Raw genomic sequence first — 20,344 nt, 5'->3', positions numbered from 1 at the left:
GGGGTCCCAGACTGCGAGAGGGCACAGGCCGGACTGAGGGGGCCTCTAGTTGGACAATAAAACCTCTCCTACAGGTTCTAGGATCTAGATAAGAACTGTGATAGGGACAGAATGTCAGAATATGCGTCCCAAACTACTCTGGCCCTAGTTAAAGAGAAGAGTTCCTAGTGCTGGAGCTACTTTTTCCCCCCAACAAATATTTATAAATAGAATTTTTGAGTTTCCTGGATTTCTGATATGTCTATATCAGGAATACTATTCGCAATTTCCCTGGATCTTCCCTTAGAAGATCCCATATGGAAGACATTGGGCCTACTCAGTCAGTCTGGAAGGCCAGGAGCACAGCAAAAATCTTCCCTCTATTGGAAATACTTATTGGCAAAATCTTCATCACATCTGGAGGCCTGTAGTATATGCTATATGTGAATATATTCAGATAATTCAATACCCTTTTGAGACAGACAAATGTTATATAAAAAAATGCAGTGGCACAAATCTTGGTTGCCTTAATTGCCTGTAAGGTAAAGAGAAAGTGAGAAATAAGCTACTCAAATGGCTTCCATCTACAGAGAACATAAAACTGAGGCTTGCCCAGGCCAAAGCCAGGTGGCTCTGTTGGCAGAGCATCATCCTATACACAAAAAAAAAAAAAGTTGCAGGTTCAATTCCCAGTCAGGGTACATACCTAGTTGCAGATTCAATCCCTGCAAGTTGGGGTACATATGGAAGGCAGATCAATGTTTCTCTCTCCCACTCTTTCTCTCTCTCTCTCTCACACACACACACACACACACACACACATCTCTGTCTCTCCCTAAAAATCAGTAAAAAGAAATATATCCTCCAGTGAGGATTTAAAAAAAAAAAACTGGGGCTAGAACTTCCCAACAACAGGTGATCCTAGGTATTAGTGATGATCTGTGACACTAATTTATCTGAGCAAAAGTATGTATTCTTTCTAGACATTCTCATGACAATTTTTATAAAATTGGAGTCTTTAAGCATGTCAATTAGGTACATATCACAGAAGAGCAGTGGGATTTCACTGGTAACATTATTTGGAGCTTTATAGATTTGAATCCTAAGTCCCTTGGGAGTTCCAACTTTCTGTCAGATTTTCTGCTTGGCAGTTAATGGGACAGAGTGCTATGTTCCAATTCAACTAAAGGAGATAGGCCCTTAGAAAGCACTTTATTATTGTGATTTGTGGATAATTTTGCAATCATTCCTTGTGAAGACAGGTTGACATATAATTGGACCTAAAAGAATTGCATTTTTATGGGGGCATAGCAGCGTAGCATTTTATATCCCACGACACATTAGAGCAGCCTGACATTGCCTGGTGCCTATGCTATGACCCTTCATTTCACATATGGCCTACATGTTGGTTTTGGCATGCATTGAACTTGTGTGAGATAAAATGAGTCAATACTTTTGATTTAGTACCAAAGCTTTGGAGCTGTGTTTGGCTGGAAACCACTGGCTATTGTTTTGAAGGAAAATGGGTCAAAATTTTTTTATTGAGAGACAAACAGCTTTAAAGAGATGTTGACAGACAAACTCTGGGTTTGTATCACTCCAACTTCTCTTGCTTTTTAATTTGTTCTGTTACAATAGATTTCTAATCCCAGCAGCCTGGGCCCCTGTTATTGCCAGTCATCATTGTAAATCCCATCCAGATACAGTCCAAACCTTCTTAATAACTCTTCTTATAAAACAGCTGTTCTTCTGAACTTCCCCGAGCCTGGCTGCATCCTCCAGGTCTTCATGCTCAGGCACACCCTTTACATATGCCCGGCTCCTCTGCAGGTCAGGACATACATATTATGTGTAACCAAGATGCTTCTTTACATCAAGCTCTCCCCCTACCACCACCATGGTTTCCATCACTGTCCGATTTCACACATCTGCACAGACTAGTTTACATCTGAATTGGAATGTTCCCCCTAATCCCTGGGTATTAGGAAGTAGAATGCAATGTAGGCACATGCACTTAATAAAGGTTGAGTGGTGATGTTTTGATGTTTTCAGTGAATAGAGTTGAGACTATATTTAGGTTGCGCCTGAGAAAAGTAATTGGGGGAGTGTATTCTCCTCTAGAAACTACTGACCATAGAATGAGTCATTGACCTAAATCTTTTTGGAGGAGGTGGAGTGGGGGCTTATAAACAACAAATGCATTTCTCACAATTCTGGAAGTTGGGAAGTCTAAGATCAAGGTATGGCGGATTCTGTGTCTTGTGAGGGCTCACTTCCTCATAGACAGTTGTCCTCTTACTGTAACCTCACATGAAAGGTGACCTAACTCTTGTTTCCAGACACAAATGCCCATATCAATAAATCAGCAGACATTTGTCGAGAACTTTCTGTAAAAATGACCCTCATTGTGGGAAGGAATCATCTAGGCCAGTGGTCACCAACCGGTGGTCCGCGAGCCACTGGTGGCCCGTAATGTCTGAAAGGTTGGTGACCGCTGATCTAGGCAGCCTGTTTAAAAGGCAGAATCTTTAGCCACGCATGCACAGCTTCTGTGTATTGTGAAACTAAAATCTGAGGTGATACTGAAGCAGGCACTTCTGGGACCACGTTCTGAGCATTACTGGCCTGCCATATGACAAGAACTGTGTTAGCAAAGAAATGGTGACAAGATGATCTCTTACCTCAAGAAGTTCATAGATGAGTGAGAAAGAAAGCAGTTAATGACAATGAAGTGTGATTTGTACTAAAATCAGAAACACAGAGAGGGGCTACTTATGCTATAGGTACCTTGTCAGAAGAAACAATACATGGAGTTTCTCTGGATAAACAAGGGAGTTCCAAGGCCATTTCAGATACAAGGAGAAATTTACTGAAAGGCCCAAATAGAGTACTTACCAAATAAGTGGACCAAACTCCTTTTTGGACTTTAAGCTTTTTAGAATCTCAAGGTGCTGAGAACCATCAGCTCAAACCACAAGTGTTTGATCAGTCTTCTGCCACTGACTCACAGTCTTCCCTCTCTCCACTTCCCATAGTTGCTTTATCACTCTGCACTGCTCACAGACAACTGTGCCCTCGTGGCTTTGCGGAAGACCCAGATTTCACATAGCATCATTCCTGCTACTCCCTTAGAACCTTTGAATGGGCTGCTGTAGGAAGCCAGAATAGTTCAAGTTAGCTATGGTCAGGCCTCCATTGGTTTCTAGAGAGATAGCTGTTCCTCTGCAGTGCTAAGGTTCCTGGACATCCTAGGGCTGCCTCCCCCCGCACCCCCCGCCCCAGTGAACTGATAGGCCCACAGTTTTCCGGGCTTCCCAGAAGACTAGCAACCAGTGTGGGTGTAGGGGAAGCTAATCTCAGCCAGAACTATACAAGGTGACACAGTGTGGAATGAAACTCGAAGCAGCCTGAAGAAGGGAAGTATATTCTGATAGGATCCCATTTCTCATTCAAGTCAAAGAGAATACTGCACTGACTAAACTGAATGTACAACTCGATATTTTGTTCTCATCAGGTAAACAAAAAAGTTTATAAGTTCACAAGACAAAAAGAGGGGAGTGGGAGGGATTGGCCCTGTGACAAACTACAAGACCTGATGATCTTTAAACAGCACTAATCGGGGTAGGCCCACTCTCTGCTGGCCTCACCTGATGACTCCCTGAGACCCCACACCAACACAAAGGTGTGCAAGCACCCGGTGGGTGGCAGCTAGACTTGGTATAACTGGAGACATCTGCCAAGTGGCCTCAGACCCAGCGCTGTCACCGAGTTTGAACTGCTAACGGTCTGGTGAACACCGCTCTCCCTTACCTGGTGACCCACTGTGAACCTACCTCATGCAGCTCTTTCAGTGACTGAGCCTAACTGGCAGATGGTCGAGTGAGAGAGGGGCGGTGCGTCTTGGGGTGCCTTGGGACTTTGGCTGACCTGTCCCCAGGCCTGGTGCTGGGAAAAGCCGGCATGGATGTACAGCTTGGCCCTTCCCACATGCACCCAGCAGCAGGAGGGGAACCAAACAATGCCACCTAAGTACACTAAAAATGGTGATTTGCCACCTAAAGATATTAACATTACCGTTATTACCTTTTATCATCACCATTATTTCATAAAAAGACATTTTAGCAAAAAAAGGAAGAATGTGGTCTCAGAATAAAATAGTAGGGCTTTAATATCTCAAGAAAAACAGATCCACTTCTGAAAGTGAGCTTTGAGCTTTATGGAGAAATGTAATGCATTATTTCTATCTTCCTCATGTCACTGCAAACCAATACAGTCCACCTAAAAGCAGGGTTCTGAGGACAGGTGTTTGAGAGCTCTTATCCAGACGCTTCAGAATAAACTGGTAACTTTTCTTTAAAAACTGGCAGGCATCCCAGAGATTCCAAGTATCACACAGGCGATCAGGGCACCATGAGAGCCTACCCCAGATCAATCCAAGGTCACCGGCTATTCACAGGGTGCCCTCGTACAAGAATGAGGAGCTCTTGTCTAGGGCTCTCCCTGACCGCATTTCATACAAGGTGGGCATCCCTTTGCTTTGGCTTTCAAGCATCAAAGCTTCCAAATAAACAATGTGAGGGCTTATCCTCAGATTTAAGTCATCTCAAAGCCTGCTTAACAGAGAACTAAACAAGTGTCATCCAAACACGGTTTCTTAACAAATGGAAGCAGGGTCCTCATGCCCACTACTTTGATTTTGTATGTGAGAGCAGGGAGAAGTAGAAAGGCAATGCTTCTACTTCAGCCCTGACACCAACATCAAGCTTTTCATTTATCAGTACAGTGTTGACAGTTGATTTTTTTCACGTTAGAAAAGCCTATTTATTTATTTATTTATTTTTAAAGTCTTCTGATCTATAATCAGACTCCAGCCAAACCATCCATTCCTGGACCTTTTGAGTGATCGTGTAAGTTACAGCAGAGAGGAGAAAGCAAGCGGGCTCCCTTCAAACAGCAGCAGCAACCAGGGAGCAATAGCAAAGGCTTCAGAAAGGATTTATGCTTCCTTCAGTGGCAGTTAGGGGAAATATGGATTAAATACTTTTCATAACTAGCAGCTATAATTATCAGGGAAATTTGAGGCAGCGTAATTTCTGACACAGCTGTGTGAGCCTTTTTCACAGGACAAAGTCCACCGAGGGAAAGAAAAGAGATAATTTTATCCTTCTAATAACTACAATTTTATATTGGTAAATCAAGCATAAAATTGGTAGTTGAAATGCTTCCAGGAGCCTTTGTTTAGCAATACCTTTATTCATCTACATCGTCTCTCAGGCTCTAGCTTCTCCAACTAATATAATCCATGAGGTAGTTCTGTCTGTCATGTTACTGTGACTGTCTTCAGAGTGGCTGTTACTGAGTGCTTGTTAGAAATGGCAAGACCATAAATAACTTAGCCTGACAAAACCATCATTGGAGTTAGGTGACATTATGACATGTCATCTCATAGATGAGACTCTTATTTGCCTCTTAATAATGTCCAATATTTGTCTCTTTAATTCAGGCATCATATCAACGTTTCTGCATGTCCATCCTTTCGGAGCCAATATAGAATATCTTTGGTCATACATGCAGCAGCTGGACTCCAAGGTAAATTCTTTCTCTCGAGGGGACTTGCACTGCTGGAATTGACATGTCAGGTTCTGGTTGCAGGGGGGCCTGTGAGCTGCATTAGGGGTGCACTAACCTATGGAGGTCAGTCAGCATTTCTCCTCTACAAGACCTGGGTTTTGGGCAGATTGTTGTTTTCTTTTCACTTTTGTCTTTGTAGAAAGAAGAGCAGTTATCCAAAATGACAGTGACTTTTTCAGCAGTTGCCAAATTACTTTAAAAAGCATATGAGGGATTTAAAATTGCAGGTTGTCCCAAAAGTTCCCAAAACAAGGGAGAAATCAGGTCAGGGTAGCTAATGGGGCATTATCCTTAGACCATGTTCTCACAGAATTCTATGTTAAGGACTCCACACAAGAGAGGAAAAATCACCTCAAATAACATAAAGATCTGGTATGACTCTCAAGAAAACTGTATTAATGGTTGTTTTTCAGCATTATTCTCTAAATGACAAAAATAACCATTGAGTCAGCTTTGTCCCTCCAGGGTCACTTCTAGAGTCAGGACATCACTCCTCATTTCTCTGTGGCTGTTTCTTCCATTTGCAAACTGCTGTACTCCTGGCCCACTGCAGTGTTTGTGTGCCGGAAGAGAAGGGGCACAAGAGCTCAAGTTATGTATGGAATTCCAGTGAACAATGAGAGGGCCCCTGGCAAAATAAAGTGATGTCATTAACCAGTACTGCCTGTGGGAGCCCTGGAAAGGGATGGACACAGAATCAAACCGAGAGGCAGGGCCTGTCACTGAGTAGCTTGTCAAACGTCCTGCTGGGAAGAAAAATGGAAATAAGAAGCTCTTCCATAGAGCACAGCAAAGTGCATGGAGAGTGTAGGACCAGGAGCACAGCCAGCAGTCCTCTGACCTTGAAATGCATGCATTGTCATTCTAATACAATGGTCAGTATCAATTACATCACTACACTGTGTTCTTATTTTGATTCAAATGATTTTACCAATTCATGATCCCACAACTGTTTGACCTTTCTAATAGGGCTTATTCTTTGCCTTTGAGAGAAGTCATCTGGAATAAAAGGTATATTTTAGTCACAGAGATGCATGCCCTTTTATGCTCTCACAGCTGGTGATAGGGTAGACCAAACAGAGTGAAAGGGAATGAGGAGACTGTAGGATTCTTGAAGTTCAGAGTCATAATGTTGTCTTCTTGGTGGGCTCCCCTCATATGGATAGGGAGGTGTTAGAAAATGCTCATTTTAGCTTACATGAAATGAGAGGGGAGAGCTGGAGATGTCACTTTGTTGAAATAACGCTTTGAAAGGCTTCTTTGTTGCTTTTTTTTTTCCTTCACCGATACCATTCTTCCTTAATATGTCCACTACCTTTGCCTGGAGAATTAAATGTAATACTGCTCACACCAATGTGTTTGGCCTAGAATAAGCCCTCAAGAAATTATTCCTATTGCTGCCATTGTCTTCCCTTGTATTGTTGATGTCTTTCCTCCCCTGTGTGGAAATCCTAAGTGGGAAGCCTTTGTGGAGAAGCTGTTGGGTTTTAGTATGAGCTGAAACGGCCAAAGGATCCACTTGTTCTTTATTGATGAATTCCAGGGCGCTTGTCCCATCTGCTCCAGCAAGTGTGGGTTGCTAATCTGTGCATCTGTGAAGTGTGTGTGCGCGCACGTGTGTGTGCGTGTGTGTGTGTGCGCGTGCGTGTGTGTGTGTGTGTGTGTGTGTATGTGTACGTGTGTGTAAAATCACCGGGGGTGATAAATAATGAATTATTTTGGTGGAGTAGAAGCTCTTGTTTTATTCTCACCCCCAAAACAGAGTGTCCGTCGGGTGAGGTCTGTGTGGTCTCCTCAGACATCTCAGAGCAGAGCATTCACGTACCTGGTCTCTGGTCATCAAATGATGGGCCTTCCAGGAAGGGATTCGGTCAAAGGGAATTCCACTGCATCACAGACTGGTACTTTCATTTACAAGATAATGACGAAATACACAGGGTCTCCCCCAGACAGACCTCCATCTCCTGAAGTAAATGCTCAGGAGAACTGTCAAACCTTTCTCTCACGCCTGAGGTAAAAAAAATATATGGAAAAAGTGCTCTGACTTAAAAACTCCTGGGTGCTAGTGATTGGACTAAATATTCTTTCTATCCCAGTGAAGCTGAAAGGATATTGACTTTTTAATCCAGACAGCAAATGATTGCTCTATGCTGGGATTCCATATCCTCGGGGCTTTAAGCAGAAAACAAAATAATGAAAGGTTGCCGGCTAAGTATCCACCAGGGCCTTGTCCCTGCACCAGCTGCGAAAGGCTCATAATCCCGGAGCCAGAGCCGCAGCCAGCCCGTTCATGCCGAGGCTGTCCAGTGCGGCGGCCTGGTGCACCTCCCTCGAGGGTCACAGGGTGCCCTCTCCCCGACCCCCTCACACACAAGGTTTGGTCAATGTTGCATTTAGGCAGTGGCTTCCTCCTGCCCTTCACAACATGGGGGTGGAGGGGTGCTGACTCAAGTAAGACAGCTTTTTAAAAATATCGCCTGGAACAACAGTTTCCTTCACATAGGACACCATCGCCATCACCACAAATGTTGTAGAATTACATTTAGATTCTACCTATCCCAGTGCTGATGACAGCAAGGAAAACAGGCTCAAACCAGCCTGCAGCTGTTTTTATTAGGATTTCCCCAAAGGTCACATACAGGTATAAGAATGATGAGAAATGGAAGGAGAGACAGGAATTAATTTAAGTTCTCCTGGCCAGGTAAATTGCACAGGCTCCCTAAAACTGTATAACCCAATAATGGACCATTTTCCAGTTAAATATTATTCCTGCTCTTGAAAATGATAATTGCATATCTTTCTCTTCTCTGCTACTTTTAAACCACTCACTCTCGTTCACTCAGCTCTGATGTATCAACAACATATGACCAATAAGCAATTCATTCAAAGGAAGACAGGGAAAAGGCAGTAGGGGCGCATGGCTCCCTGAAGCTGTGCTGAGTCAAAAACCATGTCCTGGGCCCAGGCAGGTTAGCTCTTCAGATGGCAGCACCATCTGGAAAATGGTTTCTGATCAGTACAGAGAATCTCCCACAGCAGCCCAGAACCCTTCAATCCTAAAGAGCAAGGAGGTAAGCATTAGCAGGTGAATATGCCTATCTTACGGCCAATGGGACAGATCCCTCTGCCCCTCCCCCAACTTGTGTATTCTTTTGGAGACTAAGACCCAGTTCTCCAAGTGTGTCTGGCTGCTCGTTCTACTATTATATACCTGCAGCCTCTTCCCAAGGCCCACTGAGTGGAAGCTTTGATTCTGAAAACCAGACTTGACATAACATAGCTGCAGATGCTGGAGGATTTAGAAAGGCCTGTCATTTGGGCATGAGACCACTGTATGGTGCATGGCCACATGCACATTTCCCATCACAGGGTTGAACCATTTGCATTTCTGTACCAAAAAAAAAAGCATACCTCTTGAAAATACAAAACTAAAATATCTGGTCCGTTTCAAGGAGATTCAGATCAGCCTTAAGTGGAGAGCATTCTTTCCCAGACTAGCTAGGGAAAAGGGTAGATGAAATGTTCCCAGTAGTGTTTGTAAGATTGCCCACCTGCGTAATTTTTAATAGTATGTATATTTAATAGTATGTATGTTCTCCTAAATAACTACCTGTCACAATATATTAATGATTGAATGAGTTTTCTGTTGCTTAGACAAGCTATAATGAATGTGTTTTATAGATATCACAGCACCTCAGGAAAACTTATGACATATGACAAGCATTGGAGGTAACAATACTTCCATTTGGCTGCATAAAGAATAAAAAGATAGTTGCTGCCCAACCGGTGTGGCTCAGTGGTTGAGCTTTGACCTATGACCCAGAAGGTCATGGTTTGATTCCTAATCAGGGCACATGTCTGGTTGTGGGCTTGATCCCCAGTGGGGGACATGCAGGAGGCAGCCGTTCAATGATTCTCTCTCATCAGTGATATTTCTATCTCTCTCTTCCTCTCCCTTCCTCTCTGAAATCAATAAAAATATATTTTTAAAAAGACAGTTGCTCACCTATAGCAAGAGAAATTAGCAGTTACCAAGGACCCAGTGAATGCTCAGGTAATTCACTGCTTTTCAGATACTCAGCACTGTCCTAGGGACTAGGAAGAACAGGGAATGGCCAGAGAACAAAAGAAATGTAAGAACCCTGCTCTCAAAAAGCCTGTGGTCTAGTTGAGGAAATGGTATAATATCTACAAACCATTTTGAGAATCAGACATGAACTAATGAAGTGCTAAGTTGGGCAAACAAATATTTAGTGATATAGGAGCTAGAGAAGAGTGAAATCACTGAGTCATGATTATTAACGGGAAACATCCTTGAATCCATGCTTATCCGTGTGGCTTCCCTCTGGGACACATTAATTCTTCTTACCACATTTCTTCCCTTTCTCCTCTTTCTCCCCTTCCTTCCTTCTTTGTTTTTTCTTCTCCCATTTTTCCATCCAGGTCTTTTCTTTTCTCCTTCTAATTGTTTTCTTCTATTTACCTTCTTCTTTCCTTTTCTTTTCCTCTGTTCCTCATTCCTCACTTACCTTCTTTCCTTATTTCTTCCATACTTCCTTCCTATGTCCATCTCCCACTCCCTTCCCTCCCCAACACCCATTTTCTGTATTTCTCTTGGAAAATGTATCTGTGTGCTGAAGCCATGCTTTGCCCAGGGATGTGAAAACTGCACTACAGGCTACCAGTCAGTTTATCCTGTGGAAGGAAATCTGGGTTTACAATCAGCTGCTCTGACAGTACAGCCTTGACAAAGCCTATGCTAGTGTCCTTCTATGCCTCAGACAAGAACCCCCAGTCCCTTGGCTCCCCTTGCTTGATGTAGAGCCAACCATCCTTATAATAAAATTGGTTCAGGACTGCTTGTGTCAATTTACACATGTGCTTAGAAACCTGGCAAGGAGGCAGTGGACTTGGGCTAAGAGTCAACAAATCAGAAAAAAATTCAAGCAGACCTTACAAATTACCAACCACACAAGCCCCTTTGACACATGGAGCCTTTATTCCTTATTATCTTTCCTTTTTTTTCTTTTTTAAATTAGAGAAAATTAATCCTTTCTAAAAGAATATATGTTAGACTTAGAAATTTTTAAGCAACACAGGGATGGGAGGGTTCACTGACAGCATCAAAGGCTGAAAATACACAGCCCCTAATTTCTTGAAACAAAAGCCAGCTGGGTATGAGGGTAATAAAACTGTTTATGACAACCTTCCTCACCTTCTAGACCACCAAATACATGATGTGTGGGAAACTGAGATTTCAGAAAATGGAGATGAAATAAGTGAAGATATTTGTAAAGTAAAAGTTCTTTGGCCATAAAGTAAAAGAGGAAGACAAATTGAATTTTCTCTTGAATTTGTGTTGAAAATCCAAAATGGAATATGTCACAAAGGTTATTTTGTTCGGGTTTGGAAAATGTTTAAAAACCATTAGCCTAACCTGAAAGCAGTTTCTCCTTGAACTTTCTTCTGGCATGAGATACAAACATTTTTAAGGAAATACTCCAGAATTCAGCTGAGAGCCTCATTAAATGGATATATTAGATGGACTCTCATTTGAGCTGGTCTGTTCTATAATTGTGACACATCCCTGTCCACATTATTTACATCTTCATGGCAGAATCAGGCTATCACTGTGCACCATGGACAGCAACTTAGAGTTAATTACTTTTGAGGACACTAATTTCCATTATATTAATTTCTAGCTATGTCAAAATCTGAGGAATGGCTAATTGGGTATTCAAAGTAAGAATTCAGAAGCATTTCAAATCCCAGTTTCACTACTTCACTGTGTGTCCGTGGACAACTTATTTAACATCTCTGTGCCTCAATTTTACCCTCTGTATTAAATGACAATATATATGTTATGCCCAGATTTCAAGATTCCCAAGAAACCACACCAGGGAGCCAGCCATGTCCGATGCAAAAGCATAAGAGTCTGTATTCGAGCTAGCTCGGCTCCCCCACCTCGCCGACACAGCAGCAGGAAGAAGAGAGAGAGAACTCTGTGTGGAGAGGGGTTTTATAGGGGGGTTGGAGTAAGGGGAGGAGAAAGGACTGTGGGCCCTGCCGATTGGCCAGGCGCAAGTCGGTGTCTTGTTCCTGGGTGTGGCTAGCAGAGGCTTAGACATCCGGGAAGAAGCTCCTTGCCAAGCACGTGGCTGCCCCAAAATGGAGGACACAGGGTAAGATGGAGGGCGTGGTCCTCGCCCTTTCAATATAGACAGCATTCGGGACAGTATCTGGCACAGTAAGTGCTAAGTGCTGGCTGCCATTTGTTTTGTGCTTTAAAGTATCCAAAAGACCTACTACATCCTCTCAGTTTGAAATCTTTGTCCCAACCCTAGTGGGCAGATTAATTTTAAATGTCTTGCCCAAAGATGGTGGGGCCAGCACTCAGATCCAAGTCATCAGATCATTCAGTGAATTTTTCCCCCACTTCTTTGTCTTGCAAATGAGAAAACACCCAAAAGATAAAGTGATTTAGACAAGGTGGTTAAGCTGTTTAATGGTTATGCCAGGAGTAGAATCCAAACTTTTACCTCTAGGTTTCTTTCTTCCAGCAAGTGAGGAGTCTGTTTGCTTGTTTAATAAACTTTCTATGAGATGATGCACATAAAGCACTCATTCTGTGCTCTGTCCACAGCGAGGACTCAGTAAATGGCAGCTACCTTTCTTCTGCTGCCTTTGCGGTAGAAATTAGTTAATCTCAGGTGAAGAAACCATGGAAAACAAGATTCCCCATGATCTGCTTGCTGTTTTGGTGAAAGGTTCCTGTGGGGTTCATTAGCATATGAATGCATACAAGCCTCTTGAGTTGGACATTTTCAATTTTTTCTGTTGATGTTGGGCCACTGGGCCCTAAATACTCTGAAGTATTTGTAAAGTTAGTGGCGCAGGAAACAAGAGAGTCGAGTAGGCCAGAAAGAAAGAAAAGGAAAGGTTTAATCTGCTTCCCCGGGTGAAAATCCACTAGCCCCAAAGGCAGGGCCAGTGAATTCAAGCCAACAGGGAGGGAGGCATTTCTTTTTATACAGGTGTGTGGTGAGGGGCGGGGGGCATGAGTTGAGGAAGTTCCTGCCGAGGGGGTCAGCATGTTGACCTGTTAGGAATTCCAAGGAAGGTCCATTATCTCCGTCACCATCTGCTTTGCGGTGGCATGTATCCACTCCTGAGCTTCCCTTCCACCTAACAGTATTTATCACAGAGATCCTGCCCTCCTTACAAGAAGCCCCTATCCAGGAGAGAGAAGCAATGACCAAGAGGATTATTTCTGGTTCTCCTTCCACAGTCCCCACCCCCTGTGGTGATTGGCATCCGTGGTTCAGAACAAGGCCAAGGAGCCTGGATCTGTACCCCAGCTCCACACTTACCCTGAGTTACCCTGCACTAGGTACCCAATCTCTCTGGACCTCAGTTGCTTCATTTGTAAATTATTCCCTCCTTTATGAGAGTGTAGTAAGATTAAAGAAAATGTTTTCTTTTTCAGAAAAGAAATATATTTTTATTGATTTCAGAGAGGAAGGGAGAGGGAGAGAGAGATAGAAACATCAATGATGAGAGAGAATCATTGAGCGACTGCCTCCCACACAGCCCCTACTGGCACTCTCCTTACTCAGAAGAGTCTGGCAAGGAAAAGGTTCTGGGTGATAGTTTTTACACATTTTACAACCAGCTGCAGGGCTGCTGGGTGGCATTGCCTGACCTGATGACCCCAGCTAGCCTCCCACATACATGTTATCTTCAAATCAGGTCTTTATTTTACCCTCAAGAATTCAGCTTTGAGAGAACCAGGATGGCGGCATAGGTAAACTTTACACCTGTACTTGCTGCCTCCCACAACCACATCAAAATTACACTAAAATGCATAACAACTTATCATCCAGAACCTCGGGAAAGTTGGCTGAGTGGAAGTACTACAACTAGAGAGGTAAAGAAGAAAGCACATTGAGACTGGTAGGAGGTGTGGAGGTGCAGAATGCGCTGGCACCCAGGTGTGCCACTTTTTTAATCCAGAGGGACATACAAGCTCCCGCTTGCTTTGAGCTCCAGTGCCAGGCGAGACTCTGGGGGACCCAGACACATATGGGGAGAAACTGGACTGTCTGGCATCAGGGCAGGAACGTGAGGGTGGCTTTCTTCCAGATGGAGGTGCTCCCAACGGTCATTGTTCCTGTGCTGGGACCTCCCCAGTGCAGGGCTGACTGGCAGCCATTGCTGTTTGCTCCGCCCTGGAGATTCCCTGAGACCCCGCCCCACCCAATTTATAGCCCCACCCAAGCTGTGCACAGCAGCTTTTGCATATGAATGGCCTGTCCTTTCTCAGCCTAAAACCTGTCAAAGAAGCTGTAGCTGGGTCAAGGAGCCCCAAAGTTATCAAAAGAAGGCCCAAGACCGGCACCAGCACCAGCCTGCCGTGCTTCACAGCTGGGCCTCACCTGGGCACTTCCAAGCCTGATACAAGGAGAAGGAATCTGCAGATCTTTCTGTAGCTCCTGCTGGGTGGCCCCAGGCAGTGGCTGACTTTGCACCTCCTTGGAGATCCAAAAGCCAGTGTACCCAGTGGTCAGTGCAAGATCATACCAGATTGCAACTCTTCACATCCATAAGTGACACTCAAGGGGTAGACTCAGTGAGCACCAAAGTCCCAATGAAGCAAGTCCTGCCCCATAAGGGTGTCTCCTGCACAGCAACTCTTCCATTGTAGACACAGATGGTCCTCACAGCCAATTGGCCTGGAGGTCAATTCCTCCCAATGATACTAACAGCAATCAAGGCTTAACTACAACAAGACTGTGCACACAGGCCACAAAGGGGTGCACCAAGAGTGTCCACCTCAGGTGATTGGGGAAGCTGAGCCACTGGGCCCTATACAATACTTACTACACAAGGCTACTCTATCAACTCAAGGAGACTTAGCAGCTGCCCAATACATAGAAACAAACACAGGAAAACAGCCAAATTTGGAGATAAAGAAACATGTCACAAATGAAAGAAATGGAAGAAAGCTGGATATAGAGTTCAAAACCACAGTTATAAGTTTACTCAAGAATCTTCTAGAAACCTCCGAGGAACTTAGTGAGACCTTCAAGGATCTTAGTGAGAATGCCAAAAATATGGAAAAGGACCAGTCAGAAATTAAGCACACACTGACTGAAATAAAGAATAATATACAGAGATTCAACAGTAGACTAGAGGATCCCAAGAATCAAGTCAAAGATTTGAAATATGAAGAAGCAAAAAACACCCAACCCAAAAAGAATAAAAAAATATGAAGATAGTGTAAGGAGCCTCTGGGACAACTTCAAGAGTACCAACATCTGAATTATGGGGGTGCCAGGAGAAGAGAGAGAGCAAGATATTGAAAACCTATTTGAAGAAATAATGACAGAAAACTTCCCCTACCTGGTGAAAGAAATAGGCTTACAAGTCCAGGAAGTGCAGAGAACCCCAAACAAAAAGAATCCAAAGAGGACCACACCAAGACACATCATCATTAAAATGCCAAGAGCAAAAGACAAAGAGAATCTTAAAAGCAGCAAGAGAAAAAAAGTCAGTTACCTACAAGGGAGTACCCATACGACTGTTGGCTGATTTCTCAACAGAAACTATACAGGCCAGAAGGGAGTGGCAAGAAATATTCTAAGTGATGAATACCAAGAGCCTACAACCAAGATTACTCTGCCCAGCAAAGCTATCATTTGGAATTGAAGGTCAGATAAAGAGCTTCACAGACAACAAAAAGCTAAAGGAGTTCTTCACAACCAAACTAGTAATATATGAAATGCTGAAGGGTATTCTTTAAGAAAAGGAAGAAGAAGAAAAAGGTAAAGATAAAAAAATTATGAAAACAAAGTGGCAACAAATACATATCTATCAACAAGTGAATTTAAAAACCAAATGAATAAAAAAATCTGATGAACCGAATAAACTGGTGAATGTAATAAAATCAGGGGTATGGAAATGGAGTGGACTGACAATTCTTGGGGGAAAGGGGTGGGGGGGTGTGCGGGAAGAGATTGGACAAAATCTTATATGCATGTATACAGTACCTATGGATGTGGACAGTGGGGTGGCGAGGGCCTGGGGTGGGGTGACAACCAGGTGGAGGGGAGCTATGAGGGGAAAAAAGAGGGACATCTGTAATAATCTGAACAATAAAGATTAAAAAAATATATCCTTAGAATCTTCTAAATTGAATGAAAAAAAAAAAGAATTCATCTTTTTCTTCCTTCCTAATGAATAGCACAAGGCTAAGGGAGGTGGTAGTTATGCTAGAAACAAGCTTATGATGGACAGGCTGTCACCTTGGTCTGCCAGCTTCTCTACAGTATTTGCTTGATCTGAGGAAGGACTGCTCATCCTGTGCTGTCCTCCTACTAAGAAAGAAGGTAATGTTAATGTAAAAAAACCATTGAAATCTGTAAAGAATTTTTGTGAGTTTATTTCAGCCAAACTGTCGTCATATGCCGGGAAGCAGAACCTCAATGAATTGAGATAATGCTCCAGAGAATGATTGGTTACATTTGTATTTATACATTGCAATCAAAGGAAAGGGATGTAGGTGGGTTACATGAAATTCATTGGTGATGGACTAGAGAAGCAGGAGAAAGCAAAGCAGGGAAACCCCTGGGATTGGATAAAAAGTAAAATGATAGTCACATACTTAGGTGGGTGCAGAAACAATTAACATGATAATGAAGGAATCTGCGGTATCTGTCCTGGCGATCAGTCACATTAGGTTGTGCTCCAAGGGGTTCAGAAAAAGGGAAGTTACAAGTTACCCAGACATTTCAAGGGTATGTTATTACAGATGCAAAAAGACAGAAGGCCTAGGTTGTAACTGCCCACCATACTGCTTTTAGTTAAAGTTTAATTTCAGACCATCCTTTGTGGTTACTTTAGGGCTCTGAGTTTGCAAGACTGCCATGCAGGCCTTTCCTGAGCTTGTCAGGTCAGCATGTGGCCCCTTTTGTCCACAGGAGCTTGTTTGGAGGAGAACTTGGCCTTAAAGCTGAAGGAAAACTGCCTCCCAGACCAACTAGAAATGGAGTTTGACAGCATATCTCCCTGTACTTATTTCTTTGTCCTAGGAACACAGGTCTTGAACCACTTACCACAAAAGGTTTGATATTAGTGTGTTACATCTATCAGCATTAACATATGGTATATATAGAAAGTGTACTTGTGCTAGGCACTGTTACATTTTATGTATAATTCTCTCAATAACACTGGGAGGGATATTGTTATTTCTATTATACACTCCAAGTAACTGAGAATTACAGCTACTCAATGACCTGTCCAAAGTCTCACAGTTTGTTTGAGGACTAGTGCAGATTAAAATCCAAGCCTGTCTGATTTAAGTTCTCATTCTTAACCCAAATATGCCTGAACATACAAATTACCTGGGGTGACTGTTAAAATTAGATTATCTGGGCCATACCCTAAGATCAGCCAAATCAGAGTCTCCAGAGAAGGGGTTAGATCATTTGTTTTTTTAGTAAGTACTCCAGGTGCTTGATATTTTAAAAAAAAACAGCTGCACCAGTGAGTCTTCACCTGCCGCCGACTACAGTCCTGGGGAGAGCTTACGGCATGCCAGTGCTCAGGTTCCAACCCCATGCAGCAGGTTCACCCCAAAGTCTGTCTTTCATAAAACAGTTCTGCAATTCACTCCGGTTTCCCAGCTATAAAACGGAGAATGTAACAGCTGCCTCGCAGGTCTCAGGAGTGTTGTTTGAATGAAGTGAGGATGCTGGTGGAGGTGTTTTGCACAGTGCTCATTGAAGTATGCTTGTCAGAACCACTGTGAACCTTTCATCATCTGCTTAGTAGGCTTTTGTGAGTTGATCTGAGAATCTAATTATCCATTTAGCATGGTTTTATGGGGAAATATATTCAGATTTCAAAATAATTCACACGAAAATTTTACAGTACAGTTGATTTCAACTTTTAGAGCTACCACTACTTAAAAGTTTTGTTTTTTAGGCCCAGAAATATTGAATACACCATGTGAAATCTTTTCCATGTGAATATTACTAGTAAGTCAACAGTTGATTTGACTTCCTGGTCTCTTTGATCTCTCTTTAAAATTAGTCTTAATAGTGTTAAATGAAAAGTGTAGACTCTCAAATGGAAAATAATAATCGGTCTGATTCATCGAACATTTCTGTGTGCCCCAATCTATGCTAAGCCAGTGGTCTTTACACATCCTAATGAAATGTTGTTACTCCTACTTGCTGAGGCTTAGAGAGACTAACTATCTTGGTAGGGGTCATCTAGTGCGTAACAATAATAGATAGAAGATTCAAACAGAATGTCAGACCCCCAAACCCAAGGTCTTAGTCACCTCGCTATATAAAAGCCTCCCCCATGCACAGTGAGGAAGCAAGCACAAGAAAACAAGAGCAGCGGCTGTGTTCGAGCAGGATTGTGGTTAATTAGCTCTTTTTTTAAGAGGAAATGAATTATTGGTATGAAAAGGTATGAAATTTAAAAATTGGTAGAAGAAAAAATTGAATTAAAAAATCTACCTAGATTTTATGACTAGATATCAAGACTTTTGCCCTAGCTGGTTTGGCTCAGTGGATAGAGCATTGGCCTGCAGACCGAGGGGTCCCAGGTTTGATTCCAGTCAAGGGCACATGCCTGGGTTGCAGACTTGGTCCAATGTGCAGGAGGCAGCCAATCAATGATTCCCTCTCATCATTGATGTTTTTATCTCTTCCTCTCCCTTCCTCTCTGAAATAAATAAAAATATATTTTAAAAAGGAAGATTTATTGCTGTAGGTTTGGGGTTTTATTTCTGTTCCTGATCCTTTATTGTGTTCTGGTCCCAGTGAAAGTTAAAGGTAGAGAAAGAAGTTAGAGTGTCAAGAAGCCTACCCATGTCCTCACTACCCTCACCCAGTTTAATACAAGGGCTGCCTTTGTAGAGCAGAGTGAGGGCACCAATGGTTTTCTGGGAGTGGTGGTAACTTACTCGGAGCTCTCTTAAATCCCTCCCCCTATCTCCTTTTAGATCAAGGGAGGGCTAGTCAGGCGTGGCACTGCCAGCAAGGGTGCCACCATCTGAAGGGTGAACCTGGAATTTGCTGTCTGTTTGCCCTATGCCCCACACCACCAGCTGCTCACAGAATGAGAAAGAATCACATTCAGCGCTTTCCTCAAGTTCCTTTTATAAGGACCTTACTTGACAGCCACACATAAAACCACATGCTGTTTATCGCACTGAAAAAGCACATCCCAGCCCCTCGCCACCTTTAAGATGAGTTCCTTTCCTAAAACTGACTTTACTTCTTTTCTAACAGATATCTGCAAATGAAATTGAAATGCTTTTGATGAGGCTGCCTCGCATGTTTAAACAGGAATTCACAGGCGTGGGAGCAACGCTGGAGAAAAGATGGAAGTTGTGTGCCTTTGAAGGAATTAAAACTACCTAACTATGAAAAACAAACTAGACACATGTCTGGAAATGAAGCTGCCTGCACCCGTCCAGGGCTGTGCAGTGAGGGCAGGAGGTTGGGGTTGTCCAGGGCAGGACCTCGGCGGAGCCATCAGAGCCTGACTTTAGTTGCATCTGTGGCGTTCTCTTGTGAGTGGAAATGTAATTGTGTACCAGTTCCCTAAACAAACAGAGCTCCTACACTGACAGGTCTGTTTCCTCTGCAAACCAAACAGTGATTCCACAATCATAATGATGGCAAAATCTTAAAATATGCTACATTTGAGAAGAGCTCACCAAGCAAAATATTTAAAGTTAATGATGGTGTAGCAATGGTTGTTGCTAGGCTACAGAGTTGTATATGTAATGTATAGCTAAAATCATTCAATGACATTTTCCTAAAAGTCTATGTTTCTGTTTTAGCAAAAAAAGGGGGGAAAAAAGAGAGAAAAAAAGTAATTTTACAGTGAGGAAAAATCATACCAAAAGAAAACTTGAATATGTGTCTGAACAGTTATTGTATTTTGTAAATTAAGTTATATGCTATTCCAGGGACTTTTGCCTTATTGAAGAGGCAGAAAATGTGATTGGACTCCTTGGGAATGCTTTATCAAGAATATTATTTTTCTAATGTAACAATTCTCCATCATAAGTTCTTTTAACACGGACTGCATAACAATTTTCATAAAATGTAAATAAAGGAAAAACTAGTGCTACTGTCTTGTATTTGGTATGTAATATTCAGGTTTATGCATCAAAATAAACATTCAGTAAATATTCCTGTTACAAATTTTATAGCAAAGATATTAATTTTTTTCAATAAATATGACTTCTACCGTATTGGTTTTGGAAATTATTCTTTGTTATATTTTAATTCTTCCTTAAGAAATTTTCACTTTATTCAGCCCCATCTCATATCCCATTATTTACAAATGAATAAATACATGAGTGACATTAAGAGCCAAAAATTATTTAAAACAGGAATATATAAAATTTGTGAAGTGAGAAGTACTAAGAAAAGGAGATCATATAACATTAGAGTAATTGTTTGAAAATACCAAGAAATAGCACCCAAAGACAGTCAACATAAAATTTACCTTTGTTTTATGTATTATGGGCAGTTATAAAGTAACCAATTAGTTAATCTTATTAATTCCTGGATTTATTTATTTGTATGTTTGCTGGAAGTTACAAAAAAAATTAAAGGATTCATACTTGGATCAACAATCTAAACAGAATTTGAGCTTCTCCTTTTTCTTTTAATTACAAGTAAAATGGAGCTTTAAATTGTAT

General features: G+C 42.3%; 1 protein-coding gene across 2 annotated transcripts in view; it reads left to right on the top strand.

Moving 5' to 3' along the window:
* ENOX1 (ecto-NOX disulfide-thiol exchanger 1) overlaps positions 1 to 19,882 on the top strand; it is a 576,449-nt gene extending 556,567 nt beyond the window's left edge. For both annotated transcript variants that reach the window (XM_070409022.1, XM_070409021.1), the window contains 2 exons: positions 5,483 to 5,568; positions 18,918 to 19,882. In XM_070409022.1, coding sequence (XP_070265123.1) covers positions 5,483 to 5,568; positions 18,918 to 19,049 — 218 coding nt within the window. In that variant the 3' untranslated portion in view covers positions 19,050 to 19,882. The remainder of the gene's footprint in view (positions 1 to 5,482; positions 5,569 to 18,917) is intronic.
* Positions 19,883 to 20,344: the final 462 nt, after the last annotated feature.

Source organism: Myotis yumanensis, unplaced genomic scaffold (assembly GCF_028538775.1).
Source record: "Myotis yumanensis isolate MYYU_CA2020_CCGP unplaced genomic scaffold, mMyoYum1.0.hap1 SCAF_3, whole genome shotgun sequence".
In the NCBI taxonomy this organism is placed as follows: Eukaryota; Metazoa; Chordata; class Mammalia; order Chiroptera; family Vespertilionidae; genus Myotis; species Myotis yumanensis.
Note: the sequence above shows the minus strand (reverse complement) of the source record. Positions and strands in the feature narration are given on the sequence as shown.